Below are 24405 nucleotides of genomic sequence, written 5' to 3' on the forward strand. Positions count from 1 at the left end.
GGGAGTGTTGGTGGTTGCACACAGGGACAGGTTGGGGCTAGCTAGTTATGGAGGATTAAAAGTGCCATAATTAAATAAATACATACACCATTAAATAATTAATTAAATGTGTCATTAATTAATTAAAATTGGAATTAAGTGTATCATTAATTTATTAAAATACCAATTAATTGTATGCAAAACACATTAATTATTTCACTATTTAATTATTTATTTCATGGTGTTGCAGTGCTTCATGAATTTGTTTTATCTGACAAACTTGCCCATCAAAGTCAGTGAGCGGGGCTAATTTGAATTTAGTCTAATCCATTGCTTTGGTCTGATGTCTTGAAACCAAAAGAAGAAGAAGAAGTCTTTCAAAACATGGCGGCTACGTTGATGGAGGATCCCCATGAACTTTCTAGTGAGAGCAAGATTTTGACATTTTGTCATGCACCTCACACGCTGTATCAACATTGGGGCGTGCAGAGGACCGAGCCTCCCACTTGATTTTTAGCTGCAACACAGGACCATGAAAAAATGAATGAAATTGTAAAATAATTATATGTTTTGTTCTGTTTTTTTTTTTTTTTTTTACATAAAATGAATTGGTATTTTAATGAATTAATAACACTTTTGATTAATTATTAATGATGTATTTACAGGGCCTTGGCGGTCAGTTCAGGGTCTTTCCGACCTGTAGGACACTGAAGGTGAGCTGAATCACCTCGTGAACAAGTACATAATCAGACTGTGATTGGAGAGCCCCTTCTGTTGATTGGACAATTAGGGACAAAGGAGAGGGTGGGCCACAAGAAAAAAGGGATAAGGGTACGTTAGTGGGGTTGAGGTGACCGCACACACACACACACACAGATTTGGTCCTCTAATCAGTCAGTTGAGAGCAGGTCCAGCCACAGCAGCAAACCTCCTCATGGCTCTACTGACAGCAGCATCCTTCTACCTGTGTGTCCTGCTGGTAAGTTCTCACGAAGTCGAGGATTTACACATGTGAATTAGATTGGTTTAAATTGCAAACACACCACTTTTTAAAATATTTGTTTCTAGACAGGAGCTGGGAATAAAAGCCACATTTTGCAAAAGGTTAACCTGTAAATGTACTTTGCATTGATGTTAAATGATGGCAGAGGTGGTGTGTGTTATTAAAAAGAAAGAGCACAAACTACTGTGTGGACTGAGTGTATAATATTGAGATTTTCATGTATTTCTGAGGAACCCTCCATGCTTTTGTTGTCTTGTCAGAAACATTTGTTGCTGTGAGCATGTGGTCGTGGGCTTGTGGTGTTTCTGTGTATCGCAGGGTTAATTCTCAGCTTCTTGTGGGGCTGATTTCTTCCATGATGAAGCTTTCTGTAATCAGTTTTAAATTAGCGATAATACTGTGTTACTGTGATAATCCTTGAGCTACCACAATGCTTTTGCTTTTGCTGTTAATGTTGTCGGCTGATGTTTGACTTGACCAGCAACGCTTTACACAGTCGAGTTATGTGTTTAATTCACTAACACGCACTAACATGAACAGCCCCGGCTCTCTGATGAGATGTTTGCACACATTAGAGCTTTTCAAAATTGTTTACACGTATGAAAGCTTCCCGTCTTGCTTGCAGGGAGTGAATTGCTGGCATGATCTGGACAACACAGAGTTCGACTGTTGGCCCATCAACAGTCCAAATGATTTCAACATGATTAGCTGCGGTGGTGAGTATTTATACATGTATCTGTTTGTCTGGCTCTCCGCTGGGTTAACTGCTTCACTGCGACAGATTTTTTTGAAGATTTAGACAAATCAGATGTTTGTCCTTTTGTCGCTGAAAAGGAAGCAGACAACATTTGAAGCATTCATCCAGAATTAATGATAGTGACTCAGCTGATTTATGTACTCAGTACATAGTGTCACCTGATAAATACAGCTTGTATGCAGACTGTTGTGATTGAATGTTTGTGTTGTGGCGACGTGTGTGTTGTCACACAGGTCTGGAAATGGCCTGGGTGCAGCGTCCTCCCGAGAAAGTAACGAATGGGGAAGAGTTCAATGTCTCGTACACGGTGACGGCCTCAGATTCCTTCTATGACTACACAGTGAGGAACAAGATTTTCCAGTTCAGGTGAGTGTGTTACGGAAACGCACCTGGAATCCTAAACGTCTGCCGTGCCCAGAGCGCACACACAGACAACAGACACACTTTTGCAGAGACATATTAATATGCACATATTTGGGATGAGTCTGCTGGGAAAAGTGACTTCCTTCCTGATGACTGTAACATAAACACACACACGCGTGCACACACACACACACACACACACACACACACACACACACACACACACACACACACACACACACACACACACACACACACCTGTACCTTCTGCCTCACCACCACAACAAGAGGACTAGTGTGTGTGTCAATATTTTAACTATGTAGTGTCAATAAACTTTACAAAAAAGCAAGAGGACAATTTAGATTAAACAGATAATACAAATATCCTGTTACTTATTTCTGACTGATGTGTGTGTAACTAAACACGCCATTTAACTTAACTCGGGCCAAAACCTGCTTTTACTTTCAAGTTCATTCTGTAAGAAAGGCAAGCTGGTCTTGGTTTGTTTGAGCTTCCAGTGTAAACACCATCATGGGATTGTGTGTTAAGTAATGTATACGTCTATCCGCCCTCGTTCCCCTTGTAGTAACGCATCAGAGGCAAAGCGATTCTGCCATGACCACGACTGCCCGGCAAACTGGAACAACGCCAATGAAATGAACTGCTGCGTGTATCACGCCAACATCCACTCCTGTCCACTTGGTCTCATGGTAAGTACCCGGCAGCACTGCTGCAGTAAACTTCTTTACAGGACTTCATTATACACTTTAATTAATCTGATTCATTTCTATGGTATTTAAGCTTTTTACATTCTGTTAAACCTTTGTACACTGAATGAACTCTTAATTTACTTAAGTATCTGATTTTAAGGGAAATGTATTTGTTTCTAAATTTACTTGGTTTTTTTTAAACAAGGGTTTAAAAAGAATTAAATAATGTTAGAGTCCTTGAGTCCTGCTACATCTCTAATATGGAGTGTTGTGGTGAGGATGTGTTCAGGAGTCTCACAGCCTGGGAAAAGAAGCTGCTCTGTAGTCTGTTGGTCTGGCAGCGGATACTTCTGCATCTTCTGCCAGGTAACAGCAGGCTGAACAGAATGTGGCTGGGTGTTGTCCTATAGTATCCTTTGGGCTCTGTGCAGACATCTCACCTCAAGCTGCACAGCCATTTTCTATCACAAGCCATCCGATTTTCCTGTTATAGATGTCTGAGTGTTTAAGGAAATTGTGTTTCAGTTACAGAGCCATTATTGTGTTAAATAGTGCAGCATGATGCATGACTTGACAACTGAACATGCATCTTTAGTGTGGAGATGAGGGTTAACTTTAAATTCAGCTTAAAGAAAAGTATACATGTTTTAAGGTCATTTTAAGTACTTTATATACCGTTTGGTAGTTTAAATCTACAGTAATACATCATATTTTATGAGCTTTATGGCGATGTGCATTTTCCAGCTAATCAAGAGGCCCTTTCTTTCACTTAAGAAGTTGGAGAATTTTCTCAACACACAAAGGAACATGTCGTCCTTGAGTTTCTCAGAAAAGTCCAAATTCAGAAGCACCAAATTTAAAGACAGGTGGTTGTAATCTGAAAAGAAACGGTCAGACTGAATTCATGCATTTTTGCTTGTGAAGCTGATAGAAGTTTATCATATGTCTATTTGGGTTCAAACTTCATTTGGAATAAAGGTTTCGAGATAAGTAGAGACGTATCATCTTCATGAATATGCGCACAGCTTGTTAAACCCTGAACAGTCATGATACAATACTGGAGTTTAGGGACACGTGAACAAACTGTCTTAAGGACACGTTTTGGACTAAGACCTCTCCCAGCAGTCGTTCTTGTGTCTTCTCAGAAACAAGGTGGGATCTGTGGCCCGTGGATTCCTGACGATGGCAAAATAGTGACTCACACTGTATCCAAAGCAGGCAAGATGACCCAGAAATACTGGACTTCAAAGGTGAGCCAACCCAAACAAAACTCCTCAAAGGAACGGGTAATTTCTAGCATGTGGTGAGGTTTGGAGAAGACCTTCAGTACTCCTAACAGTCCCATATCAAATAACTAATTTCATGTACTGTGATTATCACATTTTGTTGGGGTGAAAGAGTCTGTTGAATGGCAGATTTTCAACTTTGACTCTGTTGTCTGAAGGGGGATTCATCTTTCACCCAGCCGAGACATAGAAGTCATGATCAAAGTGGCACACTGTAAAGTCTGCAGCCTGTCATGTTGGTATGTCACGATACAACATGGCACCAGGTTGTAATTACTTGTCTTTTAGCAGAAAATTACAAGGGGCAATCCTTACTTTGGGGTTGTGGCTCATCAAACGACTGTAAATGTATAACTACAGAAAACGGAGTGAAAAAAGCAAAACAAAACAAGAATGAAATCATTTATACTAAAGTTTTATTGTTGTGGTCAGCTCACGCATACATCCACGGCTCTGATGGTTTCCCGATTGTTTGGATTCATTTTTAGGTCAACGTGAAGTAAGGCGTGACAGTTTTCTGAGGGATTTCTTTCTTTCTATAAATATTGTTTTTATATATATATATATATATATATATATATATATATATATATATATATATATATAAATGTAGTCAGAGGTCTGAATCATTTGCAGAACTGCTTTTTCAATCATGCATCTAATAAATCTTTTATTGGAAAACGCACCAAAATGAACACCTTCATGTACTTGTTCACGGACACCTTCCTCGTTTTAATACAAATGCAGACTCATGCGACAGGTTTGTTTTTGATTTCTCGCGCAGGTGGTGTTGATCCATGTGGGAGTCACCTCGGTCATTGCTCATATCAAAATAGGACAGATGCACGCAGCGCTGGAATCCAAAGTGCTTGTGGTCAGCGCTCAAGGTCAGTCTTCCCTTCCTTTGAATATGATATGTACATTTTGTCCTTACTTTTCCCTTTTTGTGAGTTACACTGTATTTCATTCTTGACTTTGCATTTACATCTTGCACTGCTCTATTTCAGCGCACCTATTGTTTTCTTGGTGCCTCGGATTTAGTCGTCCATTGTTGTGCGTTTTATCTCTCATTTATTCCTTGTTCCTTTATTGTTGCAGGTGTGTTTGCTCATACATTACTGTGTATTATATCCGTGTGTCTTTGTGTTTGTTTTAAAGCACTTTGTATGGCTGGTTTTGATTGAATAACTTATAATAACTAATAATTACACAGCACTAAATGAATAAGCTGTTTACTTACCAAACAAAGACACTAAGAGCACAGTTTTGTTTACATCTTGTACAGACACATTGGGAGAACAGGTGTCATTGTGTCTGACCTTGCAGCAGGCTTTTATTGTGAAACAACGGCCTCACTATCATCTATATCAAAATAATGAACATTACTATCATGTGCCTCAGTGTTTTTTGCCATCTCTGCAAATTCCATTTTAATTCAGTCTGTGGTTAAAAACAACTAAGTACATTTGCTTAAGGGCTGTATGTAAGTCAGATTTGAAATACTTGTAGTCTGCTTGAGTTATTACATTTTTTGCTACATTTATTTGGTAACTGTTGTTACTAGTTGGCATACCTGATTTACAATGTTTTGACGTTTATTGAAAAAACAACAGGTCTTCTACTTTTCGATTAATAAGTTTAGTGACATGTGCTGGAAGTATATAAAAGTTATTTTACCCCTCTGGTTCTAACACTATCTTAATGTAATATACATTCATCTAAAATGATCTGTACTTTTAGCATATTCAAGCATTTTGACTGCAAGACATTCCCCATAAGGGAGTATTTTTACAGTGTGGTTTTGCTGCTTGTTCTAAAGTTAAAGATCTGAGTACTTCCTCCGCCACTGAATTCAGTGAAAGGGAATCCAAATTTGTGTAATGTGTGACTGTGTTTCAGTGTGTGGGGATGACGTCTGTGAGCCGGAGGAAAACTGTCTGAACTGCCCCGCAGACTGCGGCATCTGCCCGATGTCCATCACTACCAAGGTGGCCATTGGGCTCCCTGTCGCGCTCTTCAGCAGTGGCTTCATCCTGACCATGGTGGTCAGTCTATGCTACACAGACACACACACGCTCACACACACACACACACACACACACACACAAACACAGGAGATGCTTCATGTGCTAATGTTTATCTGAACTTCCTCAGTGGCTCCAGTACCAGAAACAGAGGATGTTTTGGGATGAAAGCTGGATCATCAACTACAAGAGCATAATATTTAGTAAGTTGTCCCACACCGAAGACTCTATTTACAGATGTTGTTTTCTACAGAACTCTCTCAAAAATCATTGATGTAATCTGTTATAAATGTTGCTACGATGTGAATGTCATTCTCAGATTAGATTTATTATGTATATAAGAGTGGGACAGAACAGAATTCTTTTTTTACCCACTACACACCTTCCAATGAAAGCATTTTTTATCGATATAAACAACACAGGCGTGCTCGGACTTGATTTTAACACTTTGATATATCAGCAGTAGATTTTCCTGGTCTATACCTGACTGTCTGCAGGTAGAGTGTGCTGCTTGGGCCTCGGCAGCACCACCAGCGTGCAGCGCATCAAGAGTAACTCCACCATCAGTCGAACCACTGATGTGACCATGTGCACCGAGGTCAACACCTCCTGCAAGCGAGGCTTCATCCAGCCTGGCATCTAGTGAGAAACACCACTATTAGTTTACTAAATGCTCGTTAATCAGAAACACTCAACTAACAAGTTAGAGCACCTCATTTTTGTCAATTGTATTGAGACATGCAACATCACTATTTTACTGTATGGATCAATTACATAAAACTTTATTGATCATCCCAGAGGGGAAACCCACATCTAACAGTACTGCAGAGACAGGCAGAGAACAATGATGGATTGTAAATAAGTACATCAACTATAACTTTATTTACGTTTAGATTATTTCCATTTCCACTATAAACTTCCACGTCTCAACAGTTTTGAGGCAAATATTGTTCTTTTCACTCCACTATTTATTTGAGACCTTTAGTTACTTGTTACTTTGTAGATCGCATGCTGCATCAGAAAAATAAAATCAGTTTCTCTTTTGATTTAATTCGATTAAGATTAGAATTAGATTCCTTCAAAAAATCTATATACAAAATATATGATCAAATCTAATAGAGTTGCAGTTGGCTTTGTTACATAACAAATAATAATCAATTATGCAAATAATTGTGCAAATGCGACCCATTAGTGCAACTCCAGCAGCCATGATGTATGACATATATGACATATACGTATACCTAATAATATAACAAAGTATGCAATGTTAATAATACATAAATGTACAGTATGTAGTATGCTTATTAATTGATTTTGAGGCATGATAATAATAATAATGTAGCAGCAATAAAAGTAATCTAATGCAGTGTAAATAATGTAGTATATGATAAATATTTTCTTCTATATTGTATATTAAGGTGATTTCTTCTTACTCTGTGATCTTAAATGTGTTGCAGTGATGGGAAGACGGTGGCAGTGAAACACATCCAGAATAAGAATTTCACCCTCTCTAAAACCATCAGGAAGGAGGTGAAAGAAGTTAGGTGAGGAAACATACCGCAAAAGACTGATTTTCCTGACATAATGAAGTCTCCAAACTGAAACGACAACTCCTGCAGCTTATTTTCCTATTGGCTGCAGGCAACTGGACCACCCAAATCTATGCAAGTTCATCGGCGGATCCATCGAGGTCCCCTACGTCAGCATCATCACAGAGTACTGCCCCAAAGGAAGCCTGTCTGATGTGCTGCTGAACGACGACATCCCCATAAACTGGGGCTTCAGGTGGGAGAGGAATCACAGTTTAAGTTTTTAACATGTTGACCATCAAGCTGATGCTCTATTCTTTCTTTACTTTTCCTTTATCTTTAGATTATTACTACTTTTTTTTATAGTTTGTAAGATGAAATCATGCTCCCGTCACTGCTTGTTGTTGATAACAAGAGGGGTTTCATTGTGTTTTATTCCACAGATAACTGTCATGTAATATATATATTTTGTGATTGACAGTAATGCAATTCAAGCGGTGAGAAAATCAGTGTTATATTTCTGCGTTGTCTGCAGACTGTCCTTTGCTACCGACATCGCCCGTGGGATGTCATACCTCCACCAGCACAAGATGTTTCATGGGAGACTTCACTCCAGAAACTGTGTCATTGACGATCGCTGGGTGTGCAAAATCTCAGGTAACAATATGTCATCCTCAGACACAGATTATAACCTTTGGCCATTTTTTTTATTTTTTAATTTTTTTTTTTACCAGAGTTTGCAGCCTGATGAGTCAAAGTGTTGGCCAAAGTTCATTCATTTTTTTGTGTTTGGTTTCAGATTATGGGCTAACAGCCTACAGAAAAGATAACTTAGAGGCCTTTAATAATGGCTTCACTTGTGGGGATGTAAATCGGATATATTGCGCCCCAGAGGTCCTGCTGGGGAGCAGCAGCAACATGACACCAGCAGCAGACGTCTACAGGTGTGTTGATCTGTCACAGTATAAACGGTGATGCAAACAGATGGAAAATAAAACCCTTTCTCTACTCTCCCCTCCTCTCCGCAGCTACTCCATGATCCTGGTTGAGATTGCGACTCGCTCTGACCTCATTTCAGTGAGTATGACAGCCGTCTCCGAAGATTACAACCTTCGGCCTCCTTTTGAGCTTTGCTTTGTAACCAGCAGTCCTCTCTGTCAGGACCAGGCTGAGGGAGTGAGGCTGGATCTCATGTGGCGCCCCCCTCTGCCTGAAGTCAAAACAGGGAAGACAGATACTGACTGTCCCAGTCAAGGAGACTACTGTGAGGTCTGTCACATGTGCAAAAGTTGCCAGAGCTGTAAATGTTAGATCAATCTTATATGTCATACGAATATTATTGTATTAAACAGTAAGATGTTGCTTTCTACTCTGACACACTTGAGCAGCTCATTAAGAAGTGCTGGTCTAATAATGTCACCATGAGGCCCACGTTTGAGCAGGTGAAGAAGATCCTTGACAAAATGAATCCACACAAAGTCAGCCCTGTGGACATGATGATGAACCTGGTAATAACCCACTGAAGTATCATCAAAATGTCATTCACACTGATGTGAAGATAAACAGTACGCATTCATTCTCCCATGAATAGTACAAGAAATATGCCAGATGTAATGTGACATTATTTGGATAAGAGGGTGCATTTTTTCTTAAATGGTTGTATATCCAAAACGAACACTAAGAAAACAAAATGAAATGCTTTCCTGTGCCACCTGGATCGTTGTTTCTGCAGATGGAGAAGTACAGCAAACATTTGGAGTCCATAGTTGCAGAAAGAACACAAGACCTCCTTCAGGAGAAGCAGAAGACAGATCGTCTCTTATACAGTGAGTCAAGACAACAGCGTGGAGTGATGTGAAAACTTTTGCATGTCTCTGATGAGTGTTACCGAGCAGAATCACACTATCAGCCAGGTACAGCTGTCTTAGTAGAGAACAGTGATAACACTGATATATTTCAAATATAAGTTGGGCTGTGTTTTTAGGGCATTACACAAGCTGTGATAAAAAGCAAAGTATAAAATGAACAGATACACATTCATATGACAGAGCTGTTAGTGTTCAGTTAATGTCAGTTAATCATTCAAATAAGTTAATCACGGCATGAAAAGACACAATCAAGTGTGCTCACTGCCATCTAGTGGTACAGAAGCAGCACTGGAGTCTTTTCCAACAGACATAAGTCATGAAACTCCTGTGCAGGTATGTTACCAAAGCCGGTGGCTGATGACCTCCGACAGGGTCGAACAACAGAGGCTCAGAGCTTTTCCAACGCCACCGTCTACTTCAGGTGTGTGTTGTGTAAAGCAAAGTTCATCACATGAAATTACATTTTTTTTTTAAAATGGACATTCTCCAAGTTGCAGTATATTGTTGTTTATTTATTTATTCATTTTATTTTTTTCACCCTCTCCTATGTTATTTTACAAACAATTTCAGATTGTAAGATAACTAACTCTGTATTACTCCCGTGACAGTGATATCGTCGGCTTCACTCAGCTGTCTGGTGCCAGCACTCCCCACCAGGTTGTCAACTTCCTCAATCAGCTATACACCACCTTCGATGACATCATTGACAATTATGACGTCTACAAAGTGGAGACAATAGGCGATGCTTGTAAGAAAGGATGAAAAAAAAAAACTGATTTTAAACTACTACAAAGTGATTAATCCTTTTCGATACGGAAGCCCCGAAAGGCATGTAAGAAAAAAAAGAAGGAAATGGTGACTTGCAAGTCTTATCCAAACTTATTTTTATCCTGTGTTTGTCACTTTAAAAAAAGTAATCTGTTAAAAGGACGGGGAAAGTTTTGAGTTTTTAATTTGTTTGGGTCAGATTATTGCTGTTGCAAAACTCATTTTGGCCACTAGAGGGTGGCGCACACCATAATGTTATCATTGATCTCACTGCCTCTGTTATCTATAGTAATATGGTGGTGCACTTCTCTTAGTGTGGTGAAATTAAGTATTGCGACAACAAACACAAAATTAAGCAGACAACCACAGAAAAAACTATAAAGGAATATAGAAAAACACCTGTCTTTATTTTTCCGTTAACACATTTTTTTTTTAAAGTAACGTGAAATTTTTTAAAAAAATCACCTGTCAAAATATTTTCTACACAGATGAAATACAGAGCGCATAGAAAAAGGATTCCGACTAGTAAGTGAAGAAATACAAAAAAAAAAAAAAAAAAAAAAAAAACACAGGAGAGAAGAGACAATCAGACTTGGTGCCCTGGATTTTTCTTCTCATTTGGCTTCAGGGCTTCCGTAGCATTAAAACAGCTTAAACACAAGTGGATGAAAAGATATCATTGGCTGATACACAACTGAAACTGATTATCTAAAAAGGCAAAAACAAAATTTACTGTCTGAAGAGCAAGTGAATGTGTGTTCTGATGTTCTGTTATCAGATTATCTCCCTATCCCTCTTCCTGTATTGTCGTTTTTTTATGGACTAATGGCTCCCCCTCTAGACATGGTGGTCTCTGGGGTCCCTCAGGAAAATGGCATCAATCATGCTGGAGAGATAGCCAGCATGGCACTTGATCTGGTCAGTGTCTGCCACAGCTTCAAGATCCCTCACAAGCCTGACACACAACTGAAGATACGCGCCGGCATCCACTCAGGTGCTGACTCCAAGTTTTAAACATCACATAGAATCTGAAGTTTGCGGGCAGTCCAATCACAGAGTATTTCCTTTCGGCAAAAGTGGGCAAAAGTAACTTAAATAACCTCATATGCACCTGGATCACGCAGTGTTACCTATGCAGTGTTACATATGCAGTGTTACATATGCAGTGTTACATATGCAGTGTTACATATGCAGGGGGTTTCATGTGTTGCCCACTGCTGTTTTTCTCTGCCAGGACCTGTTGTTGCTGGTGTAGTTGGCACCAAAATGCCTCGATACTGCCTATTTGGGGACACTGTGAACACAGCATCACGGATGGAATCAACAAGTGAAGGTAATGAAGGATTAGAGACACTGCCTTTCATCCAATTAAAACCTCAAAGCGGAGCAGTAGGTCACGCAAAAATGTCAGGTAAAGTTACTGATGAGGAGTTCTTACTGCACTGCTGTTGTAACTGGCTCCAGTGGCATTTCAGAATCAGCCTTTTGCCTGTGCTTTGGCTTCTGCAATGGTGCCAAACAGGATTGTCTCCGTGGTGGCTCACCAGCACATCACAGTGGAGTTAACAACATGGAGGATTGGACAATGTGCTCGCCAGGCCCTTAATCCTCTGCATTAAGATAGTGGGATGACCGAAGTGCACTGACTGACTTTGACCGTCAGTCTTACAGTCCAGAAGTAAAGAACAAAAGCCTACATGTTAAAGGAGCACTATGTAGTTCTGGAGGAGAAATAATAAAATGATAATTTTTCTCATAATTTTCTCATTTACTATGTTAATGAGGTAATAACACTAACACAGAAATATTTAGAATTGCCATAACAGAGTAAACAATTTGTTCTCTACTATTACTACTGTATGAAATTGGTTTTAGATATGACCATAATGACGTGACAGAAATCCAACATATACCATAAATTGTGTGAGATGCATTATAACATATTTTCATAAATGAACAGATGTTATATGCAACTGCAATAATATGGTTTCATGCAGATGTAATTTCAGTTTGCTGACTAGCACATTGTGTCAGGCAAATAATGTTGCTTGAACTGAGGTTATCAACATCATGAGGTACGCTTCACACACTACGATGCACCAAAAACTGATGCAGTTAATCTCCTTGTTCATATTACAACATAGCATCACATGCTGTGTGTGTCCACAGCTCTGAAGATCCAGGTGAGTGGGGCCACAGCTGACCTGCTTCAAACACTCAGAGGATACGTTCTGACATGCAGAGGAACACTTAATGTGAAGGTAACGTTATATTCATACGTTACACGTTTATGTTATATATTTTGAATAATATTTACATATATTTGCTGGCTGCGGGTTAGGGTTAGGGCTGCGGTGGCAAACCCAGGAAATGTATGAGCCACCTGTAAATGTTCTGTCAGCCCAAACACATCAAATACAGCAGCCTGGTAAGTGGTCCAACACTTCTAAATTTGACACTATAGTAACAACTCCAGCATCTCTTCTTGAAGCGCCCCTCTAGTGCAAGTAGAGTAGTGGGTCATACACAATACGTCCTCTCCAGGGAACCTGTCTGTGACCAAGAGTAAAGAGTTATTTGTTTTTAAGTTATGTTATGTAACTGTATCAACGAACGTGAATAATGTAACTGAGCGATGATGAACGTGAGTGACGTACATATTGCCCCACAGGCGATCCCTTTAGAAGAATAAAATAAAAACGAAATGCGACATAACTGATTCTTGCATGCCCCTGTGCCCTCCCTACTGCCCCTCAGAGTCTGCCACTGCTTCACAAAACACTGAGGAGAACTGAAGAAGCCCCTTGGATGAGATTTAAAACATTTTCAAGCATCTACAATTAAATCCAGTTGCCCTAGATTCGACCCTCCTTGGATGGCCGTGACTTGGATGACTGAGTGAAAAATAGTCCCACACATTGGAGAGAGGGTTGTGTTGATTACATTCCTGTCGTGGTCGTGGTGGTTACTTTGGTGATTGGACCTTTTTATTGTGTTGGAACGGAGAACTCACTGGGCAGAGCTGATACACTCTCAGTTGCCTGTTTATAAAGTTATGTAGCTAAAACTAAAGCAGTCTAATACAGCAGTCCTACTGATATTATTTTTCTGAATCTTTTTTGTCAATGGGTGTTGGCTAAAAAACCAAACACTTCTCTGTAAACTGAACACCATAACCTTTATGAAGGAAGGATTTATTGCAGGAATGGTCTTAGGCTATTATGCATCTAATAAACCCAATTAAGGTGATGAACTTTGTTGCGTATAATGCTTTTTACCTTCTTTGATGTGTGCCATTGTGAAGGTAACTGCAAAATATGCAGTGATGATCACATATGAGCTGGTGTACGGCTTTTAAAACTGACTGAAAATGACAAAGGATTTATGAGGCTAAGATTCAAAAAGATCACAGGAAATTCAAAACTTCCCTCCAAGGGGAAACAGACTGGGTGTGTCTGGTATTTACTCTCTTTTTCGGCATTATCTGGCTCCACTGGCTTCTATTCACATTGCAACCTAAGACCTCTTTTTGGGTGGTGCCCATGTGATTATGGGGGAGGGGTTTACTTCTCAGTCCCGGCGGACAGGGCCTGCATTGCAGACACTTGATGTCTTGCTAAGAGGCGGCCTCAGCTGCTGCTCTCTGCCCCCCCGTCAAACCCTAATGGCTTTATTTAAAATTCAAAGGCACACATGCTTTGAAATATGACTCTCCTCTCTTTCTCTTATTCACACCATCCTTTATTTTTCTTGGCCCAACAGGGGAAAGGAGACATGACAACTTGGTGGCTCGAAGCAAAGAGAGACGATTACACAGACCCACTGACAGGCACATCTGAATCCAGAGTGGGGGTCCCTGTACCAGTTAGTGACTAGATCTGTAAAATGTGAAAAATGTGTACGTAAACTGGTTAGGCTTTGTGAGTTAACTGTGCAGATACAACGAGAGGGTGAAAATCTAGTTGATTATAATGTCATACTAAATTGTAAATACAATAGATGTTACCATTAAACTGTTTAAACGTGTTTGCCATTATCATGGTTTCACTGTTGTGACAAAGAGTGATGATGACAGGTAAAATGATGACAAGTGAAATCTGTCTGATATTAATTTGTAGAAATAACCACAAATGCACAATATATGCAGAAAAATGCGCCAGGACTGACAAAATTCTATTTTGATCATACATTTTATTTTATTTTTCACTCATGTAGAGTTTTCTTTGTATTTTCACAACACAAAGCACTTTTGTCTTCTTCTACATTAAATGGGCACTATGTTGTTTTGGAGAAAAAATTTATATATGGGGCGGACCCTGCCACTTACCTAGCCTCTAACAGTTTTCTTTGGACCCTATTTTCCTCTGAAAACAGCTTGTGTATTAAATTGTGGGGAAAACAAACATATCTGAGTTTGTATTATTACCTGATTGATATTGTAAATGTTAAAATACAAAGTTTGAATTTCTTCTCCAAAACAACATAGTGCCCCCTTTAATGCTTCTTTTGATTTCCAAATGATGATACATACTTTGTTGATGCAGCATAGACTCAATACACAAAAAACACAATTCAAGCCAACTCAACTTAACTAATTAGATTTGTAAAATAAAAATGTACAGTTGTCTGTCTGTGGTAATTTTTGTAAGATGTTGCTAACTGTGCAGTGCAATAATAATGTTTAACTTAATTGGTGATTCAGTAATTGGTTATTCAGTGATTACATAAGTTACAATAAAGTTACTTTAAAGCTTTATTTGTACAATTTTGTCCCATTATTATGACGCATTATTCTGTTAGGCACTTTTTGAGTTTGACTTTGACTTTTCCTGACTTTGGCTGATATTTCTGAATATAGCACAATACATAACTTAAATGATTAACTAATTATTTTCTAGTTTGTTTGGTAATAGCCATGTCTTTATGCCCGAATTAATAATATCTCTTTGCGTCTTTTAAGAGAAACAATAACACTGGCATATTAAAAAAAAATAATAATTCACCTAAAAACACTTGAAGCGTCTGACCGCCGAGGGCCAATCATATTGAGCCGTGCTTGGTTGCTAGACAACGAGTCGGCCAATTAGCGTGCTGGTTGGTTTGCGTGCCCTGGTGTGTGTACTGTCATTCGGACGTTTTCGACATGGATTAAGGAGCTGTTGGGTCCTGAAACAAGGAGGAGTTGGGAGATACGTTACAAACTGCTACTTCAAGTAAGTATTTTAAACACCTCAACATATCTAGGTGTCCATATCGTCAACATTGTACACGTCTGCTTCCGCAACTCGTCAACTTGTTTGGCTAAAATAGCCAGAGCCGCTGGGCTTCAATGTCAGATTGTTTTGAGGTTTGGGACACTCGGTGTGTAACGTGAACGTTTGGTGTCGAAGAGCTGCAACCCCGGCTGAGGAGCAAAACATCTTTACGAAATATCTCCATAGCAACACGACATTAACCCAGCTAGGTTACATTTGTATGTGGCTAATACAATAATTTACAGATATAAACGCTAGTATTGATGATGTGACACATTTAGCATTTGTTTACTTAACGTTAGTCTACCGGAGGCAAGTAACGTTAGCTGACTTGAAGTGAGGTGAGTTAAGCTAATATTTTCTGTCCATCTAAATCCGTGTTTTGGGTTGTTTGTTTTTTCACCTCTGCTGACGAGTTCCAGTAATGATAAAGTTGCTGAGGTGAACCTTTCAAGTTTTGTTGCAAACATTTTCCTTTCAAGAGCACTAAAGTGACTTAACATGACCTGCATAGTAATTGTGAAATTTCACAAACACTAGGGTATCATGCCTATATGTATGTTAGTTTCTTAGGTGAACCTCGCTAAACTAATGGAACTAGGTCTTAGAACAACAGCCCCGCAATAATTCCTACATTCGTGGAGGTATAATGTAAAAAACCCAACAAAAACAAACAAACAAAAAAAAAAAACCCCAAAAACCCAAGGCTTTTTAGTATTGTATCTGTTCTTTGCGTTGGTGTTGAACTGTATTGCAATTACTGTTGAGGCAGACAAAATAGGCTATTTAAACACTGGAAAATTGAACATGATAACCTTTGTTTTTGTTATGTTTGTTTGTTTATTTATTTCACCTTCAGTTCTACTCAAAGTGATACTGTACACAAAAATCTACATCAACAAATGAACGACTCTACAAACACAGTAGCCTCTCAAGCAAAACATGCCTCCTTTTACCACATTTTTGATGCCCTTAGTTATATTATGAGAGAAGTGCATAATAACAATGCAGGTTTTTCCTACATCTGTCAATACCTAAGGTTAATGTAAAAAAATAATAAAAACCTGCAGAAGTGGAGCTCGTAACTAGCGGAGGGTACAGAGGTAATTTGGAATTTTACCTAGTATCAATTTTAACATAAAAAAACTGTGAGTGATAAATGATGTCCAGCCCACTAAATGTATTACCAATTTATTGAGGTACTATTTATGTCAGGGCTGTTTCTTTAGACTGTATTGATTTTAGCCAGGTTTAGCTACAAACTGAATGTGGACAGATCAGTACGAGTGTCCTGTGAACCCGTCACCCCTCTTGGTGGAAAATCTGGTTTAAAATGTCACTCAGATAATCTTAAACTATATGTCTCTTAGGAATCACAAACCTTAAAATCAAATGTGTCAATTCTTTGGAGAGTTTATGCTGTGAAGAAGTTTGACTACTCAGTTAAAGGTTTACACTTGTGGAGTAGTAAGTCTAAAAAGGGTCTAGGCTTCTTAAGCTGTGGGGCTGTAGGCCTGCCATCTGCCCCGCCAGGTTGATTAAGTGTCACTGAAACCAAAGAGTATGTCCCCTGAGATGATCATGAGCTGCAGCTTTTTCATGACAAAAACGTATAAATAGTTGATAAAGGGTTCTTCATTAAAAAAACAAAACAAAAAAACCACTTTTAGCTTTTTCTAAAGGTGCACCAGAGTAAACATTTTGTAAATGATTGTAAACAGAATTAAAACTTCACAGTTTTCTCTTGATATAAATTACATTCAACCAGAAAATGTGATAACCTATGTTGCTAAAGAACTAAACTGCCAATAAAAAGTGCACTGGTGGTGTGACCAAAATAGTTGTACCTTGGAGCCTTGTCTAACATCTTTTTAGTAATAACTCTATCAAGTGTGTTTATTTATTAAAAACATAAGCACTTCTCCTACAGGACATAAGATGTTTTCATTGTGTGTATTGTTGTATGGGTCTGCAGGCAAGTCACCATACTGTTCGTCTGGGATTAGTCTGATCGGCTGATGATAAGAGCATTGAGATGAGATACAGGCTATGGTAGCAATGTGCAGCCTGTTAAATACTTAGCAGTGACACCCATAGCAGTGACAACAAGAAGATCATATAACAGTCATAGTAAGTGTATATTTTAGCTGGCTGCCCGTGTTCGATAAATGAATTAGCCTTTGTCCTCACACACTGTTATTTAGGTTATTGCATGTTTCCTCTGCTCACCGCTGCAGGTTTACTTCCATTGCCTTGTAATCCAGACTGTGTTGACTGAGCGCCGTTAATCTGACCCTCTATTTCAGGAGTGGAGTGCGTAGGTGGACCTTGTGGCGAGCTTTGTGTATCGTGCACATATACTAGATGATCCAGACACGTAGCCTGAAGGCTGCACTGCAATAATGCCAGAGTCGTCCCTGGGTGAGTTCAGATTTGAATGATGTGCAGTATTAAGGAGACATGTTGTCTGTTGTACTCAGACTTTCTGAGTCAGGAACAGGTTGAACTAACAGATGAAAGCTAATGTTGGTTTTTCACCTGTAACATTAACTATATACATGAGTTTTCATTGTTGTGTCAAGCATTAAGAATTTAGTTTGGGCCTCACTGTATACATGTAAAGTATATTTGACAGACATTTTTTTTCCCCGGAAGACAAGGACATTTGCAGCAGCTCTGAATGTAGAACGTCCCCCTTGAGGCAGTTTAGCCAATCATCGCTGCCACTGCACAGAAAGTCCTACATGCTCAGTTCCTTCTGCACAGAGCAAAACGTGCAAGAATGTCAATCATACATCAATCAGGTTGGTAATCTCACATGTGTCTTTGATGTATTATTAGCACAGTTTTCGATATTCAAATGCCTGTGCTGAGTGGTCCAAGAATATGGCTGCAACCATTTAATTTCTTCCCTCTACTCTCCCTGGTACAGGAGGTGTCATCTCTCGGCCTCCCACCAGTTTGGGCAGAGTCGGGCAGCAGCTCAGAAATGAATGTTGTGGCTGTGCTAAATTGCATGTACGACCTGATTCAGATGCACCGCAGGGGCCTCCGGAGCCTGGAAAACATGGAAGTGGAGCAGCTGAAGTCTAGCAGCAATGTCGACTACCTGCAGCTCACTAGCACTCGGCTAAAAGTACAGTAACATTTGCACCTCCATCTTAATCTGAAATTCTAGATCATAAAGCTAATGTGGAACCAAAACTAAGTGCCTCAAGAGTTGCTCGGTAATACTGAAAACATTAACTGTGATCTTAAATGCCTCTGTCAATTCTATTATCACAGGAGCAGCTTGAACTGTCTAAAAGAGAAAACACAGGACTCCTCGAGAGAGAGCGACAGCTGCAGCTAAAAGTGAAGAGTTTGCAAAACTGTCTGAAAAATGAAAAAGAAGAGGTACATTTGTAAATAGTGCCCCGACAATATTGAGTTAATCCATAGTCAATTGTTTTGTCCCAGTTACAGGCACGACAATATAACCATCACTTAACACTTGTTTTACTTCCCCCTGCCAGGTGCAAAAACTTCAAAACATAATTGCAAGCCGGGCCAGCCAGTATAATCATGAGATGAAAAGGAAAGAGAGAGAATTCAACAAACTGAAGGAGCGCTTGAATCAACTTCTGGTCGACAAAAAAGAGAAGAAACAAGGTTAATAGAATCAATCCACCCTCAACTAATCCTTTGCACAATATTTTACATTTTGAGATTAAACCACTGTCTTTACACACCTTCCTTTCTATGTCTAATATCCTACATTGGACCTTTGCTTCCAGCCATTGATGTATTAAACAACATTGGAAGAGCTGATGGGAAGAGAAGCCTTTGGAAAACTGAAAAGACAGAAGCAAAGTATGTTCACTTCTTATGGCATTTTGTCAAGTTATTTTATATTTTAGAATCTATGAAAGAGTTGTACTTAAATACAAAAGTACTACTCACTTGACTTTGCATCTCAGAGAAATTGCACACCAGCTCCTTTGTCAGTTTTCTAGGTGAATCAGATTTATTTTAGGAACACAGGCTTCAAACACAGTAGAACTGCTGAATGAATCTGGAATGTTACTTAAACTTGAATTATTTTCCTTGAAGATCTATCACATGAGATTATAACCGATGAATAAACATAGATCGTCTTTCTCATCCCAAGGCATGAGGCCGAGATGTATAAGGCTCTGCTGAGCGACTATGACACCCGACAAAGGGAGCTGCTGCTGGAAAATGCAGAGTTGAATAAAGTGTTGCAGCAGATGAAGAAGGACATGGTGTCTATTCTGAGTTCAAAGAAGCCGATCCTAAAAGGTGACAAATATCAAGATGACGGCGCACAGGTAGGCAGTAAAATGTCACAGTCTGAATTTGACTATAGGGTCATCAACCAAATATTTATTCTGTGCAGTATTAATGTATTTCTGTCACATCTACAAATTATCTGCTCTTGTGTAAATCTTCCATAGATCTTGCTAAATGTTACTTTCGCGGTGAAATAACACTTTATTTTGAGAAACTGTTTGTTTGTTTTTTTTCTTGGAAAAGTAAATAGTCATAGTCAAAAGATGCCATGGTACTACTACTGCTATGATACTACTTCTACTATAAATTGAAAAATATTTTTAATTGTCATTCTCAGGCTGACTCAGAGGATGAAGAGGAAGTGTTTGATTCTAGTAAAGAAAGCGTAGAGCTGTATTGTGTTCATGCCCGGGAGAAGCTGACCAACAGTATTCGCCTCCAGTGGAGAAGACTAAAGAGCCATGTTGAAAGATTGGACAGCCAAGGTAGCCGTCATGCAGCTCTGTCACTCTTTCACCTTTATACATGAAGGAATGCCACTTTTTGTCATGTAAGGATTCCACAAGATGAGTCTGTTTCTGCATTGTTTTACCATTATTATTATCATTATTATTATGTCATACAACAAGGGTAAACTGAAAAGAGAAACTCACAGCAACCATATATTATATATTGAGGTCACTGCTCTTGATCGCTGGTAAAATGCTATCTGAAGCAGTTACTTGGTCAGTTTCTCTGATTTGACAGACTACACTGGATCCTTACGTCACTTTTAAAATCAATACATATATGATGGATGTAAACATTATAAATCTGATTTTCTGGGGCGGGGGGGGATTTGTTAGCATCTTTAGCTCAGACAGGTGGGAGTAGAAATAGTGATGCTGTCTCCCAAGAGACTCACAAGGAGGAGATGGACCGACTGAAGCTGGAGATCCAGCAATGCAAAGACTTTATTCAAACACAGCAGCAGCTCCTGCAGGTAAGACCAAAGCTACCATGAAATGTTAGCTACTAATCTCCCTGACAGTTTTTAGTAGAAGTTCAAGGGTTTTACATTTTAAACTGCTTGTTTAAATGTCAGTTGACCCATGACATTGTGTTATACCAATCTTTGTTGCATAAAATCACTTATTCTTTTTTAAAATCCTGCCTGTTCAATCTTTCTTGCAGCAGCAGCTAAGCTCTCCATGTGATGAAGAGACAGCATCGCTGCTGAGCGACTGCTACATGCTGCAGGAGAAAGAGCGCCTCGGAGATGAGTGGAAGACCCTGGAGGAACAGAGGACGATCTTTGAGCGGGAGAGGAGGAACTTCACTGAAGCAGCTATAAGACTGAGCCACGAGGTGATTTGTAAAAACTGTCCAGAAATTTTTATGAAATAGAATTTAGGAGATACCAACAAATTTTGCTCTGTGTGCCAAGATGCCTTATTTATGTTGGTAAGCTCATGTTAAGTTTAAAAATTGACTGTTTTTGAAATGACTTGACTCTGGTTTAACTTGCAGAGGAAGGCCTTTGAGGAGGATCGGGCAACATGGCTCAAACACCAGTTTTTAAACTTGAGTCCATTCCCTGACTCAAAGAAACCCCCGATGTCAAAGTCTAAAAGTGCCTTTTTAATATGTGAGTGTCTTTTGTTTTACAATTTACTTGTCCTGTTCACCAATGTCTTGATATTAGAATCCTTGGAAGTTAATAGTTGAATAATTAATTGTCATTCATAAACTGAAGGATTATGATATTTATGGATTATAAATAGTCTGAACAACGTGCCAATCTTTTATACCCCAACTGTTTCATATAACTGAATTTTTTTTTTAAATTTTTTACATAGCGGATTCATATTAAAATTTTGTTCCCCTGCTTGATTTTTTAATTTACAACTAACAACAAGTCTCTTTCCTGATGAGAATCCATAACATTGAATCTCCTCTTCGCAGCTGAAACAAAGGCACGTGCAGCGTCGGCTCCAGAAAAGCTAATCAGGTGCCTGTCTGGCACAAACTCGCCTACACCCGGATGTGTCCCGCACACATCGTCAACAGCAGATCTGTATCGCACGCTATGCCTTATTCCAGAAAATGGGTACAATGTCTTTATTTGCACAGTGATTTGTGAAATAATGCAAATGGTGACAGGCTTTAGCTGTAAATTAATGCCAACTGTCAATTTTCATGTTTCAGCTCCACCAAACCAAAGAGAAAGTCGGATCATGCAGAAGAATCAGGCGTGTTTTTTAATGGACAGGCTCCAATTCGACACAAACAGTGGAACGATAGAGAGCACAGCAGCCACACAAAGGAGCAGAACAGCTCTGTATGAAGCCGTCGTCATCAGAATTATTGTTATTGTCAGTTAATTCTTGATTTGTGGTATTTCGGAAACCCACTTGAACTGTGTATGCCAAACACTTACAGATGAACTGTGATCAATGATCAAATAGCGGCGCGCATGTGAAGCATTCTGTGAGACTGAGAGAAAATTTGTGGCGTATCTTTTTTGATACCTTTCTGTTTATTTTTTTTAGATTATGTGATAAATGTGATACATTTTCCACACCCAGGCAGCACTCCCTGCATGTATTTACATGTATTTATTTATTTATTTATGTGATTCTGTAAATCTTTAGTCTTTATGACATATGTCAAGGATGCTGATAAATCCAAGGCTACTATTTTGGCAATGCAGATGTGCCTCAAAAGATCATGTGTCCTGGGACATTGTGTGTTAATGATGGCTATTTGCACCCAGACTTGCCTAAATATTGCCATTTAATATCACGGCATTCCACCTTCAGTTTTTTGTGTTACACTTATCACCTGCCACAATGATTTATAGTGTAAATTTAATGCTGCTGTTTCGTTGAATGCAATAAGAAAAGTGGGTAAGATGTGTTGTTTGTGTTGAACGTAGAAATGTGGTTACAATTTTGTTTTCTAGTAACTGTTGTATTAGTAGCAGGTTATGTACGATGTGAAAAAGAAAGAAAAGGCTGTGCAATTTTTCACAAATTACACAGTGTGTTGTACACACTGACACCAAGGTAAGATTACTCTGATGTCAACATGAATGAAAACAACTTTTCTTTTTAAATTCATGTTTATTTTAGTTGCTTTATATTGATAGATTAGACTGATTGTAACAACAGGAATGTAACATGATGTATTCTAGACAATCCCATATTCTTGAAAAAATCATTATACATTCTTGAGATTCGTATAATTCTTGTCATTTGACCATTTTTCCTCTATCAGAAACAATGCCGAGTCACTGATCAAAGGTGCTGCGTCACCTGTCCTGTCCCAATCAATGCTGTCAGCTCATCAAAATGGACACTGTAAACCACCCAGTGAAGCAGCAACTCAACAGGACAGACCAGTACTTAAATTACTACTGTAATAAATGACTTTGTCATTTTGAGATGAACTGCAGTATTGGCAAGCAACGTTGTTATTGATTGTTACGTGTGCCCCTTTGAGCCTTGCATTTGACATATCTCAATGGAGGCTGTAACATTGATTTATATAAAGTCTGCAGATATTGTACATTGATGATTCTGTGTTCTGATAAATAGCATTAAAGCTGTAGTATGTAACATTTTTTTGGGGTTATATTTGCTAAAATTGTCATTATGATCTGACAGTAGAATAAGATCTAGGTCGACTGAGTAAAAATCCACTGTCTGTGGCTCCACCCAGTCGCTGTGATTTGATTTGCAATAATCCACCACTCCCAAATCAGCAGTGTCAGATAGGTTCAAACTGTAAACAATGGTGGAGAAGACTGTGGCAAAGTGAGCTGCTGTTTGCGAGAGTGTGGTAAAGTGCCTGAGTGTCATTGCGCGACATGCAGCTCAGCCCTGCCTGGAGCTGGGATTTGAACCAGCGACCTTCCGATCACTAGTCGACCTGCTCTACCTGAGCTACAGCCGTGATTGTTCACTCTGACCATTGCCCACGTCAAAGAGAAAAAATGGGAATACTTACGAAGAAAAGCAGTGCAAAAAGAAAGAATTGGACTGTGCCAGAAATGAAACTAGAGTAAATATTGGGGTGTCATTTCGGGATTTGTAAGGACTCAGAGAGCAGAGTTTGCCATTTTTATACTGAGACAAGTAAGGACCCCTGCTTGATATATGTTTCATTCTATGTTTTAACCACAAGGCTAAGATGGTGGTGATTACAGTAATACTCGCTATAGCGCATATCACCTTATGAAGTTGCAGTCGAGCTATGTAGCTTGTTGCTAAATCTAGTGTGTTAGCTTGTATGTTAAATCCAGTGTTTAGCTTTGTCCCCTGCAGGACAAAAAAAACAAAAAAACCAGCATAGACCAGCACCAAAACCAGCACAAGCATATGTTGTGCTGGTCTGTGCTGTTTTTTTCCATCAGGTTCATGGCTACGGGTTAGGAAAACTGTCTTTCAAGTGACCGGGCAGTCATAATGTTAGTTTGTGTTCAGTACGCTCTGAAGTGGCTGAATAGGTTACTCATGCTTCAGAAAGGCAGCATGGCGTCGCACTGGGTAATGATTAGCTGGTAACTCCATCTATGCCATGTGAGGA

The 24405-nt window shown here is 39.2% G+C and overlaps 2 protein-coding genes across 10 annotated transcripts; both read left to right on the forward strand.

Annotated features, from left to right (window-relative positions):
• Positions 1-835: 835 nt before the first annotated feature.
• LOC119029134 (atrial natriuretic peptide receptor 2-like) lies at positions 836-15044 on the forward strand. Of its 7 annotated transcripts, none has more exons than XR_005077906.1 (23): positions 836-958; positions 1608-1698; positions 1973-2105; positions 2690-2813; positions 3959-4063; positions 4884-4986; positions 5999-6144; positions 6254-6326; positions 6621-6765; positions 7581-7667; positions 7765-7908; positions 8188-8309; positions 8452-8596; positions 8681-8729; positions 8814-8921; positions 9041-9160; positions 9385-9478; positions 9854-9941; positions 10129-10268; positions 11130-11282; positions 11523-11621; positions 12433-12549; positions 14051-14187. XR_005077906.1 is itself a non-coding variant. In XM_037115750.1 (23 exons), exons 1-23 carry the CDS (start codon positions 914-916, stop codon positions 14162-14164), a joined length of 2520 nt encoding a protein of 839 aa, XP_036971645.1. In that variant the 5' UTR covers positions 836-913; the 3' UTR covers positions 14165-15044. The 7 variants fall into 7 exon arrangements, 3 of the variants coding, with proteins under 3 accessions (XP_036971645.1, XP_036971646.1, XP_036971647.1); XR_005077907.1 differs by lacking the exon at positions 14051-14187 and adding an exon at positions 12630-12685; XM_037115750.1 differs by having other exon boundaries at positions 12458-12549; positions 14051-15044.
• Positions 15045-15347: 303 nt separating this feature from the next.
• Positions 15348-23427, forward strand: LOC119029135 (afadin- and alpha-actinin-binding protein-like). 3 transcript variants are annotated; one of them, XM_037115754.1, is made up of 15 exons: positions 15348-15501; positions 17850-17964; positions 18199-18347; positions 18476-18679; positions 18829-18939; positions 19059-19194; positions 19320-19395; positions 19694-19874; positions 20174-20321; positions 20682-20818; positions 21010-21183; positions 21346-21463; positions 21781-21925; positions 22024-22156; positions 23095-23427. In XM_037115754.1, the coding sequence occupies exons 2-15, from the start codon at positions 17946-17948 to the stop codon at positions 23179-23181; spliced, it is 1818 nt and encodes a 605-aa protein (XP_036971649.1). In that variant the 5' UTR covers positions 15348-15501; positions 17850-17945; the 3' UTR covers positions 23182-23427. The 3 variants fall into 3 exon arrangements, with proteins under 3 accessions (XP_036971649.1, XP_036971651.1, XP_036971650.1); XM_037115755.1 differs by lacking the exon at positions 15348-15501 and adding an exon at positions 15742-15884; XM_037115756.1 differs by having other exon boundaries at positions 22024-23425.
• Positions 23428-24405: the final 978 nt, after the last annotated feature.

This window comes from Acanthopagrus latus, chromosome 11, assembly GCF_904848185.1.
Source record: "Acanthopagrus latus isolate v.2019 chromosome 11, fAcaLat1.1, whole genome shotgun sequence".
Classification (NCBI taxonomy): Eukaryota; Metazoa; Chordata; class Actinopteri; order Spariformes; family Sparidae; genus Acanthopagrus; species Acanthopagrus latus.

What these genes read in the sequence shown, in the direction of transcription:
- LOC119029135 (XM_037115754.1), top strand. An exon ending in ACTGAAAAGACAGAAGCAAA is followed by an intron (nt 19,396 to 19,693) that starts GTATGTTCACTT and finishes TCTCATCCCAAG; the next exon opens with GCATGAGGCCGAGATGTATA. An exon ending in CTATAAGACTGAGCCACGAG is followed by an intron (nt 21,184 to 21,345) that starts GTGATTTGTAAA and finishes TTTAACTTGCAG; the next exon opens with AGGAAGGCCTTTGAGGAGGA.
- LOC119029134 (XM_037115750.1), top strand. Translation starts at nt 914, where the DNA reads ATGGCTCTACTGACAGCAGCATCCTTCTACCTGTGTGTCCTGCTG. An exon ending in AGAAATACTGGACTTCAAAG is followed by an intron (nt 4,064 to 4,883) that starts GTGAGCCAACCC and finishes TTTCTCGCGCAG; the next exon opens with GTGGTGTTGATCCATGTGGG. An exon ending in TGGACATGATGATGAACCTG is followed by an intron (nt 9,161 to 9,384) that starts GTAATAACCCAC and finishes TTGTTTCTGCAG; the next exon opens with ATGGAGAAGTACAGCAAACA.